The following is a 24,619-nucleotide window of genomic DNA, read 5'->3' as shown; positions in this document are numbered from 1 at the left end:
ATTGGAAGTAAATGCGCTCAGTGCTTGACTCTATCTGCATGAGCCTCTCAGAGAAAATGTGAGTTGTCCCACAGCCACCAGGACAGGTTTAAAATGTTAGGCTCACTGCAAAAAAAGATAATTTTATACTTATATTATCCTTCACTTTCTGATAAATCTTACACTTACTAACTTCTTACACTTCCTCCCGGCAGTTCTTATATGAAATGGAGTACCGGATCACCTGATGAATACAATGGCTATATATGATTTTCAGACAATTCTAGAGAGATAAGAAGCTGGTCCCATGAATCATGTCCTAAGGATCTGCTGTGAGGAAGCAGCTCTTACTATCCAGGCGGATGTGGTGAGGTTCACTCCATTCACTCCACAGTGGAGGCTCTTCCGGGCCGGAGCAGCGGACCTGAACGCTGTACTTTAGTTCGGGCTTCAGAGCCAAAGACACTCTGGGCTCTCCAGATGCAGACACCACCTGGAGACAGATAAGGAATACTGAAGAACATGCACACATTTACCCACAGCCTGCTGGGTGTGGTCCACTTGGAGTGATGACTAAGTCAAATCTATCGTCACAGCATGGCTGCTGCTTTTGTTTAGTCCTTTTAACTGGAACTGCAACTGGAACTGGACTGTTTCTGCATGCAGCATCTGATTCTTATCGTTATGAAGCATGATGCATTTGATGAAGAATTTATTTTAATTGTGAAATGAAGCAGGGAAAAAAAAACATGCCTAAGAGTACACTGATGTTACTCAAGCAGATTGTGAAATCTTAGCTTGGCAGAGTGCCCAAAGCAGAGAGGGAAAGTCATTACATCCTCATTTATATGTGATTTATAACAATCACTATGAATCAAGAATTTTTTTTAAAGCCGATATGACCCAAGCAAAAACACTCAGTAGATTAACCTGCGGGACTTGTGGTGAACAACCAGGCTTCAAATATTAGCTGACATTTTACATGCAAAGGTATGAAGAAAAAAAACAGGAAATCGTGTTAATTGATGGCAAATTCTTAGTAGAACTCTCCACCTCTTATATAATCTTCTAAGTATAAATAGTTAGTATTTACCTGCCAGGCCGGGTGTGTGGTGCCAGAGGAGTATCGGACTTCATATCTCAGTGGACTGGCGTCAAAGTCGGCCGGGTCATCCCAGAGCACGATCAGCTCTGCCTCGATGGTCTGAATGTGTGACAGGTTGCCTGGAGGACTAGGTTTCTCTGTAGAAAAAGATTACAGCAACGTAAGCTTCACGACACCATCAATATACAGCACATCTGATAAATTACCCGCATTCATAAAACTACTCTGCAGTGCTGTCAGAGTGCATCATCAGGGGTTACACCCAGACAACCTGATTTAGCTCATGGCCCATAAAAAGAAAAGAAGGCCAAAAGCCTCCTTTTGGTACTGTTTGTTATTTACTGTCACTCTGACAGTATGCCACTAGAGCCATGCAATCTAATGATGGCTCCAATTCTGAATTATTAAAATTAAATAAATGAAGCAGCATGCAATTTACTTTCTCAACCAGGCATAAAAGGCAAGTTCACTTTACACTTTAGTCTAACAGTAAAATGTCATCAAAGCATGCTGCTAATAATCTATAAATCACACGTACTGTGTACGCTACTGTACAAAAAGCTGCTTGTTTCAGGTGGGTTTTTCAGAGGCGTGGACCCAGACAAACGTCAGACAGGTGGAGCAGGCCTGATAACAAAGCCCTGTTTCACATGTTCAACTATGACACAAACAACCCGAGATAATTAAGTCTCATAAAACCACAAAAATGCCCACGGGGCAAGAAGAGATCAATAAACATTATGAGTAACAGCCAAATCGTTCTGCTCCCACACTACTCCGCCATTAGGAACACGAAGTGCTTTTACTCCTCATCACAAAGCCTAATTTGCACATGTACATAAATCAAGATTAGGAAACAGCTACGCCCTCCCTAATATGACAACAACTGCAGCACCATTACTTAATGACAGTTCACACAGTGCAGGTAACAGGAAATTGCCTCGAGTGCCAGTTCCTGGTGCTTCTTATAACTCAGTTGAGTCTGAATAAACTGAATCCACAAAGTGTTTTCTTTTTCCAAGAATACAGAGAAAACACAAAAAGGCAACAGCCACTTTAGCCATTTACATGATGCAAACAATATATAACACATTGTAAATACATATACGCCAAATCGAGAGCCTCAAACCTAGAGTTTTGGCTGAGAAAATGTAAAATCAACACCTCATTAAGGGGGCTCTATTTTTACAAGACATGAATAATACAAGTTTGGTTTCAAGATCACTGAAGTTCAGTTAAATGAATCAAAAGGATAAAACTGCAGCGGTGCAGTGAAAAGACAGCAAAAGCCTGACTGTTACTACTCGGTTTCTTTTCTGCTCCGTGCTGTTTCATCCAAGCGGTCTGGCTGAACAAACTCAGCATGCAAAGTGCTTGTCTATTACTGCGGAGATCTCACAGCTCGGCTGCACACACACAGACACACAAGGCCGGGGGCTAGTTGCTTTTAGCTGTATTCCGGTCACGGTGCAGCTATAGAAAGGTCTTTCTCCTTATCTGTCCATCACGTTAAGGTTGAACGTCAGAATGGAGAATTAACCAATGAGAGGTTCGGCATTACCGTCATACATAGACTAAATGTATTCTTAGGACCTTTCATGTGTGGAAAAAAAAAAGAGAATGTTTGGGAACTTGCTTCTTTGATTGGTAACCGTAATACACTTAAAACAGTGAGGTCACACATATAAAACACCAGAAAAATGACCAAATACCTGAATGTCACTGTCTTACAAGGTAAACTTATTAGCTGAAATTATTACTTTAATTAGTGTGACTCCCTGCTATGAATCATGCCTTTCTCACCAGGTCGGGCAGGAACTCTGAGCAGAACTGGTGGAGCCACAGCATCAGAGATGCTGACAGTTACCATGGCGACAAAGCTTGTTGTTGGGTCAAGAGTGAGTGAGCACATGAAGGAATCCTGCGCCTCACAAACAACAGGATTTTCAGATGCGGGATAGTCACCATCTTCCTGAAATCTGTAAACAGACGGTAAAACAGTTCAGTCAGACAGTTCTGGCATTTCTTGGTATGTTAGATTATCATGTTTCAGTGGGGTGCATTTTAGTGACATTTCACTATTCAATTCACAGTTGTGTTATATCTTTTCTTACATTTTCTTATATCTTTGTTGACTTAGAGAAAAAGTACTTTAAGTGCTCAAAAAAATGTCAAAACAGCGAATAATTTAGACTTGAAGGGGAAACCATTGAGTAAAATTCTCAAGTGCTATTCTCAAGTTAGGTCAGTGCTAACCTAATCGCATTAGCCTACCACAGTACAAGCCTGGAGCCAGTGAGATAAACACTTAACCCCCCAGTGAGCAGTTGAGACATCGCCAATCAGAGTAAAACACACAGGCACACACAATCAGTCATTCACACACTCTCAACAGGCAAAACGCACATGAAGCCATTAACGAGAGCCGCTTCACACTCACAACTGCCGCCGCAAGCTGACTGCCATAAGACTGTCGGACGGCTGGCCACGAGACCGAAGATCACAGATTAAATTTCGCCAGTTTCCATCAATTCTGCAGAGGATGTCCAAACAGGTGCCTGAAAAGAAATTACATTTGCATGTTAGGTGACTGTTGGCAGACCTCTGAACGAAGGCTTCTAAGAAAACAGCCTGGTTTAATATTCTTAGAAGAAGCCTGAGAATGAGTGGCAGTCTGGTGAGAGGCCTCCTCCAGCCTGGTAAAAAGGAACAAACCCTCTCTGACACTGAAATCCTTAGCTGCATGAACAACCTTGGTCTCTTTGCTCAAGTAAAAGTTCTGAAATACAGTTAGCTTTCATGTCACAATCAGAAACAGAACAGAATATATATATAGGCAAATAGTCATAATCAGGTTTTATCAGTTTCCCATCACTGTGGGAAACGTCTGGCTGCTGAAAGCAGTGGAAAAACATGAATGAAAGAGGTATGAGTGCGTGCTGTTTGTGTCTGTAAATAAAATGCACCCAATTCTGAATTTTCAACACCTCAAAGTGTTTTGCACTTCATGCCACATTAATCCATTCACACAGCACGCTCTTCTTATCATACACAGTTGTTTTTCTGTTTTTTTACCAGTGTAAATAGGGTTCGTTTTTGGAGTGTATATCCTGCCCAAGGACACTTTGACAGGTGCCAGGGATCAAACCACCTACCTGATCTCGTCTAGCTCCTGTGTTTTATAGAAGGTGAATCACTCCTGATTGTTAGGCATCATAAAGCATCTGGAGACCTTTTAAAATTCACATAAAGCTGGAAGCGCTTATGCAACACAGCACCTAATAGTGCTGTGTTGCATCTCTTCACCGTTCTCCGTGTGCTTTCAGATCCATACAACACAGAGAGGGTTTTATAATTATGACTCCTATGTGCCGATTATTTTTTCTCCTTGCAAAAAAAAGAATAAAAACACACGAAATCCTAGTGAGATAAACCTTATGAACACTGATTCATCAGCCACACTGACAGGAAAGTGGGAGCAACATAAGTACACAATAGTTTTTCATCAGATATTAATTTCTGCATCTATACAAAATAAAAAAATACACTTTTTGTAATTTTGTTTATTTTGTCAAGCGGTTGCAAAAACCTGACAACCATAATTTAGATTTCAGTATGTCAACGTACAGAAATGAAATGATCTCATTCACTTTTCACAACACTGACAGACACTTTGTATTAAGGCCTACTGTATTTGTTATTAAACATGTTGGAGCTAAACTCTTACCGCCAGAGGATCGGGGATGATGTGAATCAATTCTCGAGCTCTTAAAAGTGCAGCCGGGACTGTGTGGGAGATTTGATTGGGAGAGGTTTGCTTCCGGTGAATTTGCGCTGCCTCCCTCCACACCAAGGTGGGCTGAAGGTGACTCACAGCACAGCTCATCTTGCCACGGGAGCTCCACGGCACCTGAACGCAGAGAGGCTCCATCCTCGGGCTTCAAACTCTGAGCACCTGCTCACAGGGAGGCAATGAAATTAAGTGGGGATGACACACGAGCAGATTTTTAACAAGAGCTTTACTGTGTATTACAATTTGTACTTTTTTCTTTTTTTTTTAAATCCAAAGGCAAAATACGTTTCATTTTATATCTCATTAAAGTGACAGCCTACTTAAGGTCAAAGCCATCTGGAACATTTGCTTCTTTTGACTGTTTCTGTTCCCTAAAAAGTTGTGCAATAGCAACGGCTCTTTCACGGACATCTTCCATGGAAGTTGGATGCTGAACATCTGCTGAATGTGATGACAGTCTGTGTTTGTGTCTCAGTGACAAAGGCAAAAGGAGAGAGAAGCAAGAAGCCTTTCTTAGAAAGAAAGAGTAAGCGTAATGCAATAAATAGGGATTTACTCAAAACTAACATAAGCAGAAATTACGAGCAATAATTGAAAAGATAAAAATAATAGCGCCTCAGATAAGACTCAAGTAAGTCTGCTAAAGACAATTTTGTTTACTGATAAATATGAGCGACAGATTTTATTTCTTTTGATTTGTGTGCTACTTGTACTCGTGTTTATGAAAAGCACTATATACATAAATAATTCTTCTACACTTCTAGCTTGGCCATTCTTCACACGTATTAATTTGATGCATGCAGTTTTTATAAAAACTGTTTTTCCTCTGTAGGCTAGCAATTTACAGAAGATAACAATAAACTAGCATATATAAACTGCTATCTAAACAAAAAAAAGAGAGAGGTCAAGGAAAGTTGTAGGATAATCAAAGCACTAACAAGCCGCTAAAGCTAACATATTTAGCATATTTTTTAAGTTTTACTTTTTAGCATCTTGAACCGTATATAGCATTAATAAGGATGTCGGATGAAACGTTTCAATGTCTGTGTCTGAAACCACATAAAACCAATGGAGACATTGGTAACCGTGTGTATTAAGTAAGCACATTGTACAGTAGTCTTGTCTATAATTGGAATCATTATAGATTACTTAAAGGTAAAATTGGACCTGAGTGTAAGAGGCTACATAACCAACTCTGCCATTCATGTCAGCTTCCCAGACATTATGTCCCTACAGAAAATTAATTACATCTAGATTTAAAGAGGACATGAAACGCTACATATATAAAGGCTAATTTGCACCATTGAGCCCTGCTCTCAAAAACTGACAAACATTACAGCTAACAGGTGGATTTTCCCATATGAGTGTAGCTAACCAAACAACAGATAGCCACTTATTGCTAAAGAGACAGAGAGTGAAGTGGACAGTATATCCTCCGTTTCTTAACATAAAACTCATTGTTGCAGCCCAAATGTTATCCTCTAAGACTGATTTTTAATTTTAGTGTCCTTATTTTCATCTGTTTTATCGATTCTGTCACTAATTAGCTAACATAGGCTAATGTAAGTCTGTTAGCTGCAACCAACCAACCAACCAGTTGGCCTCACGTTTGTAATGAGAGAAGATGGCGTTAAACAAGCTAAAACTTTAACTTTAAGCACTTATTTTTCTAAATCTAGCTTCACAGACAGTGTTACATCTATGTCAGTTTTTGAGAGCAGGGCTTAATGGTGTAAATTAGCCGTAATATGTGTAGTGTCCTCTTTAAAAGACTGTGCATCATAAGTAGAGACACATCCATGAATGGTGTACAAATTTAGTGTGCAAGATTGATAAAAGACACATGGTGACTTGTGTGTCTTTGGAGTGTTTGGACCATATCATTTCCCTAAAATAAACACTTTCTTAAATTAATCTTTCAGTAAACTAAAAAAGTAAACTTTTTTTGTTCTACGCACACCACACGTGAGAAGCACTGTTTATTTAAAGGAGAAAAACTCTTTGCAGGCTAGAAGAGGTTAAGCTTACAAGCTGGGAGGTCAAAGATGATGTGCTGGAGGTGGAACTCACCATAGGAGACCAGGAACACATACACAAGGCCTGCCAGCATTACAGACTGAACCCTGTAAGGAAACAAGGCAGGAATAAGAAATAGGAAGATGGAGCGATGGAGAGAAAAAAGAAGACTGAGGGAACATTGATACAAAAAGCAAAAATGCAAGCCATGAACAAAACAGGCACAGAGGGACCCAAAACACTAACAAGTTTCAATATTTAGCATTAATATTTTATATTAGAATTTTAATTAGCTATCAAGGGAAACAACAGACGAGATGTTCCTGGGAAAATACTCAAGCTGTTTTAATAGCATTTCTAGACATTCATATGTCAGTTGGTGTATTTGCATGTCTAAGCTGTCTTCAGTTTCTTCTGAAAATGCTGAAGGATAGATTTTCATTTAGCACGAAAACAAAGTAAGGTTGTGCAAAACTCTGTGTTTTATGAGTCACTGATTGATTACTATCACTCAATCTAAAAAGGGTTTTCGAAAACAGATATGGGAAAGCAGTGGGAGTAGAAGGAATGCATTCCACTGTGACATCTAGTAACAGGGTACTTCAGTTTTCTGCAGGAAGGGCACTGGAAGAACTGGACCGACTTCTCTGCAGACGTAATCATCTGACATAAAAACCTGTGCTGTTACAACACAAGACAATGACAGTTCACAACCGCTTAATACCATTTAAGTGCCAAGAGGTTGGTGCCTGAGGACAGGTTGAAGGTAGCTCGCATTTACTTTCACTTGCAACATATGAAATCATGAGCTGCTCCAACAAGACACTTTCTCATGGAGTCTCTGAAAAACTCATACAGTTTCTAAAGTGTTCATCTCACAAAGCTTTTAGAAGGCAAATAAACACATAATTAAATAAAGTAAGCAAATGTTCATGTCTGTCTGTGAGGTATGAAATTAAAAGAAATTAACTTTCTGGACATGAAAGTAACAAAAAAAGACAAATCTCTGTCTACATCTCTGTATTCTAAACCCACTGATCGGAATACATTATTACATGCTGCAAGTTTCCATCCGAACCACCTCAAAAAGAGCCTCCCTGTAAGCCAATTGATTAGACTCAAGCGTATCTGTGAGATTCATGATGAATATAATGAGAGTAAAGAAGAGATGTTGAACAAATTCAAAGAAAGAAAGTATAAAGAGGACTGGTTAAGATCTGCAGAAGAGAAGGTGAGTTCAGTGAGTAGGGATGTCTATTTAACAACCAAGAAATCTCCAAAACATAAACCCAACCTTATCTTCTGCACAACCTTTACGCCAAAAACCAGAACAATTAAAGAAATAATTCTAAAACATTGGCATATCCTTCAGAATGACCCAAACTTATTAGGTACCTTCAAAGAACCACCAATGATAACCTACAGGAGAGGAAGGAATATTAAAGATAGGCTTGTTAGAGCTTGCCAGGACTCTATTACTCCAGATAAAACCCCGATAACCCATAATCTACATGGTAATTTCAAGTGTGGGACATGCATTAATTGTCAATACACCAAAAATGTTAAATCATTCAAAGACCCTATAGGTGACAAAACCATTGTCATAAAGGGCTTTATCACATGCAGAACTAAAAATGTAATCTACATGATACAGTGCCCATGCAATAAAATATATATAGGAGAAACATCCCGCCCTCTTAAAGATCGAATTAATGAGCACAGAAGTTCGATCAAGAGGAATGATTTAACCAGCCCTGTTGCAAGACACTTCAATGATAAACATCCAAATTCACCATTATTTTTCCTAGGCATAGAAGCCATTAAACTAAACCAAAGAGGTGGCAATATAAATTTTATCCGGAAAAAAAGAGAAGCATTTTGGATATTCCGTTTTAAGAGTCTGCACCCCAGCGGTATGAATGAGGATTTTTCTGTTAATGAGTTTTTATGAACTACACTTTTTTTTTTTCTTAATCCTAATTTTATCAGTTAAATTACTCTCACATGAGTAATGTTTATTCAATTAATCTTATTATTTTAGCCAAAGAATAAGTAACGTTCTAGACATCTCATCTTAAGTCTACATTTTAAGTCTAAATTTTAGAGACTTCACATTTTAGAGACATAAATAAGGATCTTTTAATAAATGTGTTCCTATGTGATGATGTAATCTTGTTTTCCAATTCAAACGTGCTTTTACCATTAAAGACTGCCCTTTCTCTTTTTTTAACCTGTGTGTATATTTATACCATTCTTCTTATGCATTTCATGCATGTGTTATTTTCAGACATATGAGCGTTATGTCACCCCCCCTCTTCATCAGTAATGATCTAGTCCGGTATTTACTTGGGCGTGACTTAGCCAATTAACCAATACCTACCTATTATATGTCATCTGACCTATCTATGAAGTTTTGACTGGTTAATTTTAAATTTTTTTCTGTTTCCTGTCTTGTATTTAAGCAATTTTTTAGAATGTTTTACTATGACCCTGATGAAGGCCACAAGCCGAAACGCGTTGGTCAATTATTAAAGTTGTTCATCTTCCCTCAAGTGTTGCTGGAGTTCCTGCTTTGTGAATTCTTGGAGAAAAGAAGTTTAACAGCACATTTAATCCTCGAAAGATCTTAGAAGTTTGGTTTTTTTAATGCAATTTTAAGAGGATTTCTCTGTTTTTCTACATACTGTAGTTAATCTATCAGTATTGTTCTTTGGACTTAAATTGTAAGAAATAACTGTGTAAAATTACAGAAATGTTCTGGTAGCTTTTTTCCCCACTTTGGACCCACTGAATAAAACTGAAATCTTCCACAGTAGAAGTTTTATGTCATTTAATTGTTTTCTATTACTTAATTACTTTGGTGTAGTATGAATATTCATGAGAGTCCTTTTTATTAGTAGGAAAAGCAATAAAAATTATAAAACTGTCCAAAATTCTTTCTCTTCTTCACATTTTCCAAAGCTGTCCAGTGGCCAAATTCTGGCCCCCGGGTCTTATGTTTGAGATCATCAGACTACAAGTTTGTGGATACAAAATCAAAAACTAGTGTTGCTGCTTTTGCATCTGCAGCGAGCTCATTTCAACACCCCACCAACAGAAGATTAGAGAACAGGCAGTAATACTTACATTGTAGCGGTCATCGCGAGAGCATGGTCCACATGGGCTTTGGCTGTGGTGAATCTCACTGAGGACAGAAAAAAAGAGACACAGTTGTTTAAGAATGCTTGGATCTCCAACGGGACTGTGAGTAAGCTGATTTTGACTCGAGTAAGTCTGAGGACTTTGTCGCGACCTGAATAAAAAGTGACAATTAAAAGTCTTTGCAAAAGGCAGAGCCAAGGAGATTCTAAATGCAATTTTTCTATAAAGAAACAAAAAAGTCACGACCTGCTTGATGACAGGCGGGTCTCTCGCTGATATGAGCACCTCCCTCACTGATAAACTACTCCAGAACTGCTTTTCATTCATGAAACACACCAGGCAGGACGAATGAATATTGCAGGGAGATGTTTTCTGTATTTTGCCCATGTAACTATTCACTAGACATCATGAGTATAGATGTTAGATAAAAATAGGCAATTTGCTTTCTTTTCTTTTCTCTCTAACAGAAATATAATCAAATTCAGATGTTTTCTGCTGTTATTTTTTCCCATCGTCCATCATCTTGAAGCTTTCCACTTCTGCTTGTTTCAGTGCCAAACAAGAGCAGCGAGTCGGTAAATGAATACAATCTTTTAATTCAGCGATACACTAACCCCAGACAAACAGCGCCCTGGTGAAAAACAACACCACAGATCCACAGCAGGCACTGTGCGTTTGGTCTGAGTGTAGTACACCAATCATTAGCAAGCCAATCTTCAAATCTGTGGCCAAATTTATAAGGATCCACTGAAAATAAGAGCAAACTGGCCAACAGGTTTGTTATCTGGTGGAAACAGACCATAAAGGATTCAATGAGTTCATGTAAAGCAGAAACATCAGCAGAAGAAGCATCTTGTCTATTTAAAGGCACATATACACCTGCCATCACCTTCATGTGATACTGGGAACAGCTTTGGGGAAAGTAGAGGTCTGTTATGCAAAGCATTGTTATCACTTCAGTATAATTACTGAAAGAATCATCACAAAGGTTTCAGTTTCACATTAACCTAACAGAAACCCTTTATGACGATATTACAGTATTTAACTAGAATTTCCTTCCAAAAAAACCCAATTTTTTCATGTTAATCCAATCCAACTGTTATGCTGTGCATTTCCCTTTTTTAACAATTTTTTATTTTCTAACTTACGGCAAAAAAAGGTAACTCAGTTCACGAAACCAATGGTGGGAGTAAGATTGCATATAGTGTATCTCAGTTATTATAAAAACAGTGCTCATGGCAGGGTCAAGAAACACTTGAAGGCTTAAATGTTGTAGAGACAGATTTCTCACCCACAGTCATTTGCATGTGAGATGGAAAACAAGGAGTCCCTGCTTGCATCCACGTTACAGCATGTGGAATTTGGAGCCAGGATGTTAACATATACACTGTTGAGAAACTTTTATGGACAAAATAGTGAAATAGGAATCTGCCATGCATTTAATACCTGCATCACACTCCCTCACACAGAAGAATTCAACACTGACGCGATTCTCGCTGATTTGCAACACCTCCTACAAAGACTTTAGTTTAATCACAGATGTTAATAGGATCGCAGTCACGGTGTAAACAAACTCCTCTACCATATCACAGTGTACTGATTCGTTAAAGTACCCAAGCCCACCAAGAACCAATCAAAATCTCAAAACCACAAAAAGATTGTTCCAAAAACCATAAAGAAATGAATTCCATGTGATCAGCTGTTGCCCCATCTTAAAACAGGATAAATAAATCGTGCATAAACCGTTCATAAATACAGACCCACGGCGTCGCAAAAAGACGTGAATGTGTTCAAATAATCCTACCTTTGCCTAACGTGCAACCAAACATGTGCAGCTGTGCAGCAGAAAAAAAGTTCAGCTGTCAATAAAGTGATGCTCACTGATCATCATCATCTGCAGGTGCAACTGAGCAACTCAGGGCTGTTATGCATGCCCTTCTTCTTACTCTGAGCACTGTGCCCCCCTCCCCCCTCTTTGGAAACAATTTAGATCAAGACGAGCATCTGAAACTATTTTCCACTTGCAGGACTCGTATCCGTGTCCTCCAGGGACTCCACCTAGCCAGCTATTCATCCAGGTCTGACTCACACCCTGACTGAAGCTGCTTTGCACAGAGGCGCGCAGGGGCTTGTTTCCCCCCTCCTTCCCATCAGCAGCCACAAAAGCAGGAACATAGTTTCTGCCAAGCTGCATCACAAGAAGTTTAAAAAGTTTGGCTATTCCATTCCTAATAACATTCTTAGACACTTTACAGCAAAATGTGCTCTGGAACAAGCATATCGTAAAAAGTTCAAGTGAAAAAAAGTGAGAAATTAAGAGAAACTCACAGAAAAGTTAGAGATGATGCCCAGAAATCACAATCTAAGAGAAAAGTCTCTTAGAGCTGGAAAAACTGGCATTTATTATAAGGCGGCAGGTACAGAAATGACGGAGGGGGAAACACATGTCACTGAAAAACGTTAAAGCTGTCAGTTTGTCAGAAGTGGGCGAGATAACTCAGCAGTTATTCCTCACTTCTGTGTGGAAAAATAGAGGAGCGCGCAGGAGCGTGAAAGGTCACAGGCAGAAACACGATCGGACACGGCTTTAGTAATAACGAGAAAGGGTTCTTACGTCGCTGCCGAAGAACTTCATGTGCGCTTCATTCAGTTGAGTTTAATCCTTTCTGAAGATCTGCGCGCCTCTATCACAGCTCACTCCCCGCTAACTGAGACCGACGGTAGCGATCAGGATTTCCCAGTGACAGACGGGCTGTTTCCCCTACCTCTCACAAAACGAGCCGCTGCCCAGAACAAGACTGAAGGCGGCTGAAACGGAGCGAAAGAGCCGAGGGAGGAGGGAGAGCCTCCAGCGCCCGGCCCATTGTGATGCGTTCAAGCACCTGCGGGAATCCCACAAGAATCTACTACGCTGTTGCTCAAGGTCTGAACTCGAGTGCAGTTTTGAAATAATTTAGCCCTCCTCCATTGTTATATTGAATATAAAACATGCTTTGTAATAAGTATGGCAAGTATGACAAGATAAGTATGACAAGATAAATGGAATCATTTATCTTGTCATACTTATTTGTTTAAAGTTAAAACTGACTGAATCCAACTATCCATGGATGAGTCTAGTTTATGCGTCTCTTTAGCCTGCCATATATTTATAGATAGGGTAACTACTATATCTGGGAAGTCTTTCACACCAATAACTGGAATACTGAAAAACAGAGCCAGACTTGCACTCGTGGGCCATAAAAATGTGCAAAACGTTAATGACTTGGTTTGCCCTCTCCTTCCAGGTTTTCATTCCATTTAAAGCCCATAAAGTGTGTGAGCCAAGTATTTTTCTGCGTATGCAAAATATCTGAGTGGAGCAGTAACTTGCATTCACGGTTCCGAAGCAGCACTGTTATTAATTCTTCTGCTGTGAACGTGAATCTGGTCATTGCTAATTAACTGCTGCTAATTAAGGATCAAATCAAAATAAGCATCAGCTCCTCTACCGAGTTTGATGCTAACTTTATAGTAAACACTTGTTATCCCCGAGGCACAACACAGAGCTAAGCAAAGAAAGCATCACACAGAATAAGAGCTTGTCTGATCCCTGCGCTCAGAGGGTCTCGCTGCCCTGAATAATTAAAGACAGAGAATAAGAAATGTTGCACCTGGGAGAAATTAACAGCTTTACAAGAGCACCATCATGAGAAATATTTTCAATTTCTTTCTGGAACCATTTTCAAATTGTCTCGTTTTTTTTTGTTTTTGTTTTTTGACAGTAAGTTTCTGCTGATAAGCAGATTTTACTCCCATCTTCTTGAGTAAAAAAAGAAAAAGAAAACTGTCACTAAAGCATAAGTGAAACTGAGTCTGCTGACTGTATTGGTGCAAACAGTCCAGTACTTAGGGTTATTGTGACATGCAGCTTTTTCCTTTAATTTTGAATTACCTTAACAATTTTTCTAGTCCTGGAAAAAAAAAAAAAAAGAGTTTCCCTGTCCACACCACGAAGTCAGCCTACTTTTCCAAATGCAAACAGGCAGTCTGTTATTTGAATGGAAGGTATGTCTGCATTATGATTAACTATACAGGGCTTTCACAGCAGTGAATGAATTTGTTGTTCTGAGTGATGTGGCACACAAGTGAAAATACAGAACTTACTTTATATGTAATACGTGCTGTTCATTCATTGCCCCAGATGTGCCCCAAACGGCACACGTGGTAAATACACAGGCATGCTTTAATTTTTTGACTTGGCACTGTTTAAAACTTTTTGCAATACAACAGGTTTCCAGGACATCAGGAAACTTTATCAACAATCTTAATTCTGGCTGTATCCTGTCTGTCTCGTGTATTGCATATGATATTAGGTGTAATGTAAAAGCTTTCATTAATCAGCGGCTGCCAAACTGACCAAAGCATTGTAGCTACATTTGTGGCAGCGCATGAAGTGCCACATAATGCTACTAATTAGTATTCCAGTTGGAATATGTGGTTATTGAGTTGACTAGTCTGTCTATAGGTGTGAATTCTAATTAGTTTGATTTAGAATCTGAGACATATGATTATATTCACTGTGACATTTCTTAAGGGGCACAGTGCGTGGGTGTATGTGAATACTGTGACGATAAAACACTTGTGACTGTTAAGTCATTTTTCGGGTTCCAGTTTGTTTCTTAGATTTGATTTTTCTAAACTCTGACTAGGCTTAGGTAAGCCCAAGAGCATCTCGGTTTCAAGCTGAAACTGCTCTCACATTAAAGTTGATTGTGCAAGCAAATAATTGAGAAATATAGTTATGTTTCCTTGTGACAGTGACCTTTAGTTATCATAATAACTGTGACAGAAACAAAGAGGTAAGTGACAATGAAGTTACAGAGACGCAGTGTGCTGAGAAGCTGGCCGGGGTGGGTGGACTGGCTAAGACACGGAAGAGAGACGGCTTTTCATTTCCAAATGATTGTGTTACTTTCAGCTGCAGCGTTAACTGATTAAAGGCTTTTGGCTCAGTTTCACGTCCTTCAAAGCTGCATGGAGAACTATGACGTTAATTAGATCTTTATTATTGTTACAGCGACGACAAGAAAGGTTTTCTGGTTTTACCCAAACCCTGACATTTAGGTGAACACAAAATATATGCAGTAATACACTCCTTTGAATCTTGTTCAGGAGGTAGGGACAACAATCATATGGAAAGACTCACTGAGCAAGGCTGGAGATGCTTTTCAAAGATATCAATCCATCCATTTTAGCGTAAACACTGCAGAGGAACTTCAGAACAGAGAGGACACTGAAAAGCTAAAATAGGCTAACAAAGACATTCACACTTACATTCTCATATGTCAGATCATCTGACTCGCATGCCTTTGGATTTTCACAGGGAAATGGAGCATGTGGAGGATATCCAGAGCAACATGGGGAACAGATTAAATGTTGTCAGACTGCAGCTGGCCCAGCAGCTCCTTGCTGAGTGGCAGGAAGGACGGATGTGTCAACATGTGCGTAGTAACGTTTGCATCTGGGGACTAAATAACAGATAATCCTCTCACAAATATAGTAGTGCTAGTGTGCATGTGTATGTGTGTGCCATAGTGAGATAGTGCCTGCAGTCACTATAAACCATTATGACGTAGAAAGGATGCGTCACTGCATAAAACCGCCTTTGCAAAAAATGAGGAGATTAATTTGCAAGAGGAGTTCCTTGATCTGCGTCATGATAGAGGTGCATCACCTCGCTTTCACAGCCCACCGCTCTTTATGGAGATTGATTTGGCTCATTGTTTTCAGCAGCCCGCGCTGCACTGTCGCTATACTATACTGCAGGGATGCTTGGAAGCATCTGGTTTCACACATTGAAAATCCACCCACATGAGCGTCGGAGTAAGGACGAAAGATGACAAATATGTTTGGTTTTCCTGCAGCTGCATTTGTCTTTGGTTACTTTTTGTCAAGTTAGATTTTAGGAAGCAAGATAACTTATGTGAGAAAACCTGTGATTTAGCTGCTTGATGGAAAATAAGCATAAATGGGTTTTTTTCTAGTTTTGGACCATTTTTAAATGTTCGAACAGTGTTATTCACACTTACAGACGACATTACTCATAAAGACAACATGCTTTGGACTCTGGAAAAACAGCAAACTGCTGCCAAAGTTAATGGCTGTTCCTGTAAACCCAGATCTCTTCAGCGCTTCAGCTCCCATTAATTCCTGCTGTTGGGAATATTTGACATTTTTCATGGCACTTTCAAAGAGAGTTAGTGAAAAATGAGATGTGTAGTGTCTGACATTGTACATAAAAATGGGTTAAAATCTAAGGTTCAGTGATTAACAGGCCAGTGGAAAGGCAGCCTCACCAACAGCATGACATCATCCTCTGGAATGACATCATGCTAACCTGTGTGCAGCGGTGACAACATCAACTGGTATGCTGGTATAAATAAAAATAATCTAATTTTAAATATAATTTTTAAAATTACACACAAGCTCAGCGTCTGATGAGTGACAGGAGCAGTTTCCTTATTCTTTTTTTACCACAAGGATCCGGTCTGCATGTGCTTTCTGCGCTGATGTTCAGTCTTTGAGGTGGTTGCTCTTTGTTGTGGGGATTAGACAAACCCTGATGTTCACTAACAAAAGGAAGAAGATAACTGCTCCTACATGCTTCTTATTACCATGTGAGTAATCATTCCTTATACAAACTGAAAAGACCACTATTTCTATTAAACTAATGCACATCATGCAGGATTTTGTCTAGTTTATTTTATAGAGGTGGAACACAATTTTATTTTAATATAAAAGAAACCTCAACTAAAATCCACCAAAAAAAATTCTCTCAGTTGATCTAATTGATCAATATCTTTTAATACTAAAAAGTTGTTTAAAAAAAACATAACAGAAATGCCACAAATAGTTTGAAGTGATGCCACGCACCATCTCACCAACAAGCCAAATGCTGTCAGAGAAGGGGGGGATCAATCCATGTCAGTGCTGCTTATGTGCACATGAATTGAATTGTTGTACAATATTTTGTAATGAGCCACTAAAAAGTAGGTGGATGACTTGACAAGAGATCTACAGTATCATTGCTGCAGCAGATGAGTCACACACGGTCTCATCATTATGAGTGGATGCTGTCTAACAAACAGCCCGCAGTGGCTTGAAGCATAAAGATGCCTCTGCGCCTCACACGTGGGGAAGCCATTCATGAATAATTAAACACATGCGCATGCTGAAAAAACCTTTGGGGAGGGGATTACATAGTGAGAGGATGAGGTCATCCTTAAGTCTGGTAAGGATGATGTCACTTGAGGGGAATGATGTCATCTCTTCATTTTAAATGTATGAAGTACATGTTTTCATCCCCTTCTATGTGAATTCAAATCACATTCAAAGAGTGACTTTAAATTTAGGCTTGCTGGTCAGTCACAGGAGCACGTTCAGTGAGAGACTGAGAGTACCGAAAAGCACCACTGAACGACACAGGAAATCATTCCTGCCTGTGGCCATCTCCCTGTACAACGCATCCACTTAACACACTGGTTACTGCTACAACTACATGTTTCTTTCCAGCTATTTATTAATGTGTGACTTATGTATATATATATATATGTATATTGTACTATTCTTAGTTAGCGTGTTGTCTGTCTTGTTAATGTTGGTTTATAATGGAGCACTGTAACAAAAAATAATTTCCCCCAGGGATCAATAAAGTATTCTGATTCTGATTCTCATTCTGATTCTGCTTTGTACTGTAGCTTTCCAAATTAAGCTTAGACCCTTGCATCTATAACTTCAGTATGAAAGAGAGGAAATAAGGCAGGAAATGGGAACAGATAAATCGCTATTGTTAGAGAGTGTGTTCCACAGAAATTACTCATCTGTCATGTATTTTGTTTTCAGCTATTCTCTGGAAGGAACCCGTCTGCAGTTGGCAGGAAGGCTGATCTTTCTATAGAAATTTTACATTTCTTCAGTATTCTTAACTATGAATTTTAAAGGAGTAAAGAGAAGACGTTCAACAAAACACAACTCACAAACATGTGTTGTCTTCCTGGAGCTGCTTAACCTTGGAAAGAGAGATAGAGACCAGTGAGGGCAAGAGGCCAAATTATGCAGAGCAAGAGGAGCAACAGTAAACTGTGTAGATCTGTGCATTAATTCATTATTTATTTTCTACACTTCTTGTGTACCATAAGTGATCCCATAACATAATATAATATATAAAACATTATGTAGTTTGCATTGTTGTGTCTATTAGACCCCATTCCCACAAGACTCATCAAAGAAGTCCTACCATTAGTTAATGCTTCAATTTTAAATATGATCATCTAGCTCTATTAACGGGCTACGTACTGCAGGCCTTTAAGATGGCAATAATTAAACCATTACTTTAAAAGGCATCACTTGACCCAGATATCTTAGCTAATTACGGGTAGTTGTAAAACAGCTGGCTGATCATCTTCAGAGGAATGGTTTATTTGAAGAGTTTCAGTCAGGCTTCAGGGCTCATCAAAGTACAGAAACTGATTTAGTGAGGGTTACATGTGGTCTTCTTATGGCCTGTGACAGTGGCAATAAGAAGGATCAAATCTGTGCTTCTCCCACTAGACCTCAGTGGAGCGTTAGATACTGTTACTGTTGACCACAGTATTTTATTACAGAGCATGCTGTATGAATTAAAGGTACTGTGCTGCAGTGGGTTGAATCATATCGTAGACTCTAATTTGTTAATGTTAATGAGGAGTCCTCTTCACACACTTAGGTTAATTATGGAGTTCCACGGGGTTCTGTGCTAGGACCAATTGTGTTTACATTACACATGAGGTTTCTTCCTGTTAAAAGGGTTTTTTTCCTTCCCACTATTGCCAACCACTTGCTCAAAGGGGTCATTCGATTGTTTGGGTTTTCTCTGTATTATTGTATGGTCTTTTCCTTCCAATATAAAGCACTTTGAGACGAATGCTGTTGTGATTTGGTGCTATATAAATAAAACTGAACTGCATTGAATTGTTGCCTTTTAACAAGAAGATCCTGGACTCTAATCCACTATCTGGTCTGTGTGCAGTTTGCATGTTGTCCCTGCATTTCTGTGAGTTCTCCGGCTTCTTCCAACAGTCAAAAGACATGCAGTTAGAGGGGTTAGGTTAACTTGTGGTTTAAATTGGTCATAGGTGTGAGTGTGATTGGTTATCTAGGCCTGTCGTGACTTGTCCAGGGTGTACCCTGCCTCTCACTCCATTGCAGCTGGAATAGGCTCCAGCCCCTCCTGGAACCCTAAATTGGACAAGTGGGGAAAAATGGATGGATGTAGTATAACTAATTTATTATATGGTATTTTCCACTGGGGAAATTTTCGGCCCATGCTTACTGGAATAAATTTTCCCTTCCAACTCCCATCTTGAATTTTCTAATTCTAAAGATGTGAATGAGTATCTGTGCAGTTCAATACAGAACATCAGATGTTTTTAGTGTGTTTGTGCTCAGTGTGCAGAATATACTGTTGAGCTCTCTGTTTTCATGTTTGTGGAAGGTCCTTGGACTGGACATCCTTGTTTCCACTGGCATTTTGCCCAGGCCACACTCTAAATGTCCCTGTTAGAAACACAGTCACGCCTAGCAGGCAGCTGCCTTGCTGCTGAGCAGAAGAAATCCTGAAAGTTTGCCAAACAAACACCTTTGCCCTCATGGGGGTTTTTTTTCTGAAAAGACACGATCACTCAGTAGCTGAGAGCACATGCTTGTTATATCATGAATTTGCCTCCTCGTCATATGTGCAGCAGTGTGTACTGACAAAAAAGGGGCGTGCTTTCCCAGTTTACAGCTGTAATGCGTGTTTCCTTACGGGATGTGCTGGCAGAAATACAAGCTGACACTGCTTCTGTCATTAGCTCTTGTTTGTACAGCCAAAATATCAAATAAAAACAGGCCATTCTTTGGAAGCCACATCAGCTTAAAAAAGCACCAGGAATATCTACTGTTTTCTGCTAATTAGTGAACTGAAGCAAAACATCGGTCTCAGAAAACATCAGCATATACGCTAATTAGCACAACACAAAAACTATTGACAAAGTAAAACAAATAACACTGAGTCTATAGGTACAATGCAATGTTCTGCTGGGAAACCTTGAGGAATGGCATTCATGTGAATATTACCAAGACACATGCCACCCACCTGAACATTGTTGAGACAAGCACACACCACGCTGCAAAGGCACTCCCTGATGGCACTAGCCTATTCCAGTGTAGGTAATCTGGAATATTTTGACATTGTTTGTTTTTCACTTGTGCTTTATTTTCTTATCAGAAATGTGCAAGTGTGTTGCGCAGCTGCACATGAAATGCAGTGTCTGCCACTTCTGGAAGAGAAGAGACTGGCAAAGAAAGAAAGTGTGAGTCAGGCAGTCCAGCTCAGCCAGTCACGTAAGCATGTGCACAAAGCCCCAGAAACAGCTCTAGGTGCCAATATACTTTCACTGAATTTGCAACAGGTGACGAACCTTTCAACACTAAGGCCCCTCGGCCCACTCATAACGCTGTTGAACCATTAAAAAAATAGATTTAGCAAAAAAAACAAAACACAATAAAGATGTACCTTGGGCTCAATGATGTTATTGCAATGTGTTGCTGCTCTTGTGGTTCTTTGATTGGTCGATAAATTGACTAACATTGGAAATAGTCATTTGCTTCTAGCTTTCTGTTCATATTTTCTTACTCTGGTGACCCTCCTGTGTTATTGTTCAACAGATTTGCCTTTGTGCTGCTACACAGATGGAGCCCAATGATATCATGTGCACAGTTATGATGTAATAACCCCACCCGCTCCAAACAGGTCATGTTGTGCGTGTGTGTGTCTGTGAAAGAGAGAGAGCGCAAGAGAGAGTATTAGTGTGCAGCCCTCAGGTCTCACAGGAGTCATTGAGAGAGCTGCAGCGAATACATTTAATTCGATTTGTAAAGAACTGTGCTCATCAGCTGGCACAAACACCGCCTGGAAAACACAAAGAACTGAGTTATTTTGTGTGTGTGTGTGTGTGTGTGTGTGTGTGTGTGTGTGTGTGTGTGTGTGTGTGTGTGTTGGGGGGGCGGGCATGATGAAAAACCAGTGACTGCCAGATGTGAGTGGATCCATCTGGCTGTGACACCAGCAAGGCTTGAAGATGAACTCGGTGGGGTGGAGCTGTTTAGCATCAGAGGCCATAGCAAAGGCCTTGGGGGGCTCAGTTGAGATGAGTATTGCCTACTCATCTTGTGGTTGTGTCTTTCTTTTTTTCTATCACCCTCTCTCGCATTTTCTCTCTCTCTCCTACACATCAGCACATAGTCCGCAGCAGCAGGCATGACAATGTGCTGACACGAGAGCACTGTATTGACTCTCACTTTGTTCTCCATTCTGCCAGAACCACATCATCAGCGTCTGATAGTGACTTATAAAACCACAGCCTTTCTCTGGTGCACAGTTTCACTCTTATTTCTGCGCACACACACACACACACTGTGTTTTCATATTTTGTGGGGACATCTAATTGACATAATGCTTTCCCTAGCCACTTACCCTAACCATCAAAAATGAATGCCTAACCTTGACCCTTACCCTAAACCTAACCATAACCCAACTGTAGTCCTGACACTAAACCACATTTTGAGTCTCAAAAATGCCTTCAAACTCGTGAGGACCAGGATTTTGTTTCCATAAGGGCTGTTGGTCCCCACAAGTATAGTAAACTTCCAATTTTTGTCCCCACAAAGACATGAATACACGCTCACACACACACTGACACACTGAGCTGGTGTGTCGCTGATTCTGTCCAAAGTAAATTATGTTTTCAGACACTCACACAGCTTCTCTCCCACTTTTTCCTTTGAGAGACGAGAAACTCTTTAAAGGAGCATTTCTCTTCTTTCCACCTTCCAGGGCAGAACACAAATACGGAAAGAATTAGCGAGAAAAGGAGAAAAGAGGATTCCCAGAGCAAAGCTTGTGCGTCATCAGATTAGATTATCTCGAATCCGGTGCGCTGGCCCTCACGGCAAAAGTGATAAAACAGTAAAAAAGTGAAGTGGAGTCAGGCAACAAGACCAGTAGTTGACTATCATCTGACGTCTAACATCATGACAATGAGTCTTTTGTTTCCTGATTTAGTATTTTAAATCTTTAAGTAGACTTGCAGGCTGAATAAACTCAAAATAATTGCCTGTTATTCCCAAGTCATGTTTGATCAAACAGGATAATTTATACTACTGTACTGTTTAAGCACATACAGAATTCCTTGAGATCAAATCAGATTGTCTCTAGTGTCGGTTTTGGCACCTTTAACTCATACACACAGGGGGAAAAAATACTCCAGTTCCAAGGGAACATTCATGAAACAGGTCTGTGGCACTGGTAAAAATTCAGTCTGTGCAGCATGAACATATTGTGAAGCAAGTTCACATAAACTTAGACTTAGACTTAGAGCTTTTCATTGTCATTGTGCAGTTTCTTGCAGAGCGAAATTGGGTAGCTGGACCACAAAGGTGCAAAAGTAAGAAGAGAAAACGATATACAACGAGGGGAAAAAAATAATAAATAATAAAAAAAAAAAATAAAAACCAATATATATGTATACATATATGTGAGTGAAACTGTATACATGGTGTATGCGTAAGAAACACTGAAACAGAAACATTGTGTGGCTGTATACAAGGGCAGTTATAAAATATAATAAATAAATAAATAAGGGTGGAGGGACTATGGTCATTTAGGGTATACATAACTTCTCTACTTCCTTCTAACTTAAGGAAGCCTACAGATAGCTGCAAAAGCAATAAGAAAGGGGAAACCGAGCCCATGCGGCATTGTTTCCCTTGGCCTGATATGTGCCCGGCCAATTTTTACATATTGAGAACACATTATTGTGGACAGAAGGGCTATAACACAAACATTAATAGTAGTCGTAGTAGTTTACTGATTAACTAACCCTATCGATCAAACATATCTAGGTGGAAAAAGTAGCAACATGCCAGTTAGGAGTCTTCACAAACAGCCCAAGCAGGCAACAAAACTGGGTCAGAGTGTTTCTTAAAAGAAGCTAAATGTAATTCAGTCACTTCTCTTTTTGTAACACCAGCTCTGTTGTCTGTCTAGTCACTCCCACACTCATCAGCAGCTTCATTTTCTATGTTTAACTCTAGAACTCTGCTGTCCTGCTGTGGCCTGTTAAAACTACCTGCTTTGACTTTTTTGCCTCTTTTTGCTCAGCAGCAAATCTTCCATTTCTCCTTAATGCATTTGAGCATGTGCATTATTACTAAGATGGCTCAGATTAACAACAATAGCTCCTCCCACCCGGGTTGTCATCAAAAAACTTAGGATGTAGTCTGAAAAAAACTGACAGAAGATTTTTGGTGGGCTGATGTCGACGCAGAAAAACTATGTGGGGACAGGTTCTGAATTACAAGGCCTCTTTTTTTACTTTGTTTCAGAAAAAACAGATGTTGACGTCTCTATGACGGGTTGTAAATATTCGACCTGAATAATGTGAAACACGTCAATATGACCTTACACAGTGCGTAGCTGAAAGGTTACATTTGTTACAGTTTTTCTCAGTCGCTTTGGTGCGTTTCTCAGAACACCATCAACATTTGCACAGCAGTTAGTGCATTTCCCAAAACAATTAGTGCAAACTGCAAAACCTAGTGGATAGCCTGCAAAAGCACGTCACATGCACAGAATTGATTATCCATACCGCAAAAGCAAGTATCCATGTCAATGAAACTGCCAGTGCCATCAAAATGAAAAGTCTTGACACCATCTGTATGAACAAGATAGTCAAATGGCATTGTCATGTTTCCACTATGACAGTTTATAATTTCAGTGTTTCCCATTGCAAAAACAATTGGTGACACCTGAAAATGCTGACGACAGCACTATGGCCTACCTGTACAGCCATCTGAAATGTGCAGTGAAGTCACTGTAGATGTTATGGGAGTCTTGGGAGTAACTGAGACACTGAATACGTACGTTTCACATTTCCATTGTGTAGAAGTGTTTGTAATCCTACAGAATTGTGCAAAAGAAAAATATGCTACAGTCACTTGTTCACTGTAGAATACATGTAAACATAAAATCACCCATTTGGTAGAGCTGTGCACTAATGTGAACAATAAACAGCACATGTAACAGTACAGTAAATCATTCTGGCACATCCAGACGTTCCTGTCTGTCTGGCCACATATTTTCATCTACATCACAACAGATGTTATCCCTCGCAATGCAGCGAGGAAAGTATCTCCTGGAGTGGCGAATCCATCCTCTGCAGGACTCTGCTGTGATGTCATCACAAGCTTTTGTAGATTCAGTATGCACCTCATGCCAATCCTGTCTGTTGGTTTACATTATATATATACTTGTAGAGTAGGGGATACTGTAACGCGATTCACCTATGACTGGGTAGAAGAGGCTTTTCATTGGTTGCAAGTAAGAGTAACACACACCAATTTTCATTAGTGTGAGATAAGGTTCACCTGAGAAAAGTAATTTATGGAGATTTTCATGGAAACTCCTTAAAAATAGGGTTTTCAAAATGGATGTACAAATTGTTTGACAAGATGTTCAACAATTTTGA

At 39.7% G+C, this 24,619-nt stretch overlaps 1 protein-coding gene across 4 annotated transcripts in view; it reads right to left on the bottom strand.

The window, feature by feature from the left end:
* Positions 1–15,495, bottom strand: part of lepr (leptin receptor) — a 30,253-nt gene extending 14,758 nt beyond the window's left edge. Inside the window, exons 1-8 of one of the 4 annotated variants that reach the window (XM_005460448.4) lie at positions 15,348–15,495; positions 10,020–10,077; positions 6,948–7,000; positions 4,812–5,039; positions 3,525–3,642; positions 2,888–3,063; positions 1,073–1,221; positions 331–472 (exon numbers count right to left, since the gene is read on the bottom strand). In XM_005460448.4, coding sequence (XP_005460505.1) covers positions 331–472; positions 1,073–1,221; positions 2,888–3,063; positions 3,525–3,642; positions 4,812–5,039; positions 6,948–7,000; positions 10,020–10,033 — 880 coding nt within the window. In that variant the 5' untranslated portion in view covers positions 10,034–10,077; positions 15,348–15,495. Of the gene's footprint in view, positions 1–330; positions 473–1,072; positions 1,222–2,887; positions 3,064–3,524; positions 3,643–4,811; positions 5,040–6,947; positions 7,001–10,019; positions 10,078–11,838; positions 11,944–12,648; positions 12,906–15,347 lie in introns of those variants that run through there. The other 3 variants (XM_005460447.4, XM_019346990.2, XM_005460446.4) reach the window with 3 other exon arrangements.
* Between the last annotated feature and the right edge of the window lie 9,124 nt (positions 15,496–24,619).

Source organism: Oreochromis niloticus, linkage group LG17 (assembly GCF_001858045.2).
Source record: "Oreochromis niloticus isolate F11D_XX linkage group LG17, O_niloticus_UMD_NMBU, whole genome shotgun sequence".
Lineage (NCBI taxonomy): Eukaryota > Metazoa > Chordata > Actinopteri > Cichliformes > Cichlidae > Oreochromis > Oreochromis niloticus.
The sequence above is the reverse complement of the archived record's forward strand: the minus strand, read 5'-3'. Positions and strand labels throughout refer to the sequence as shown.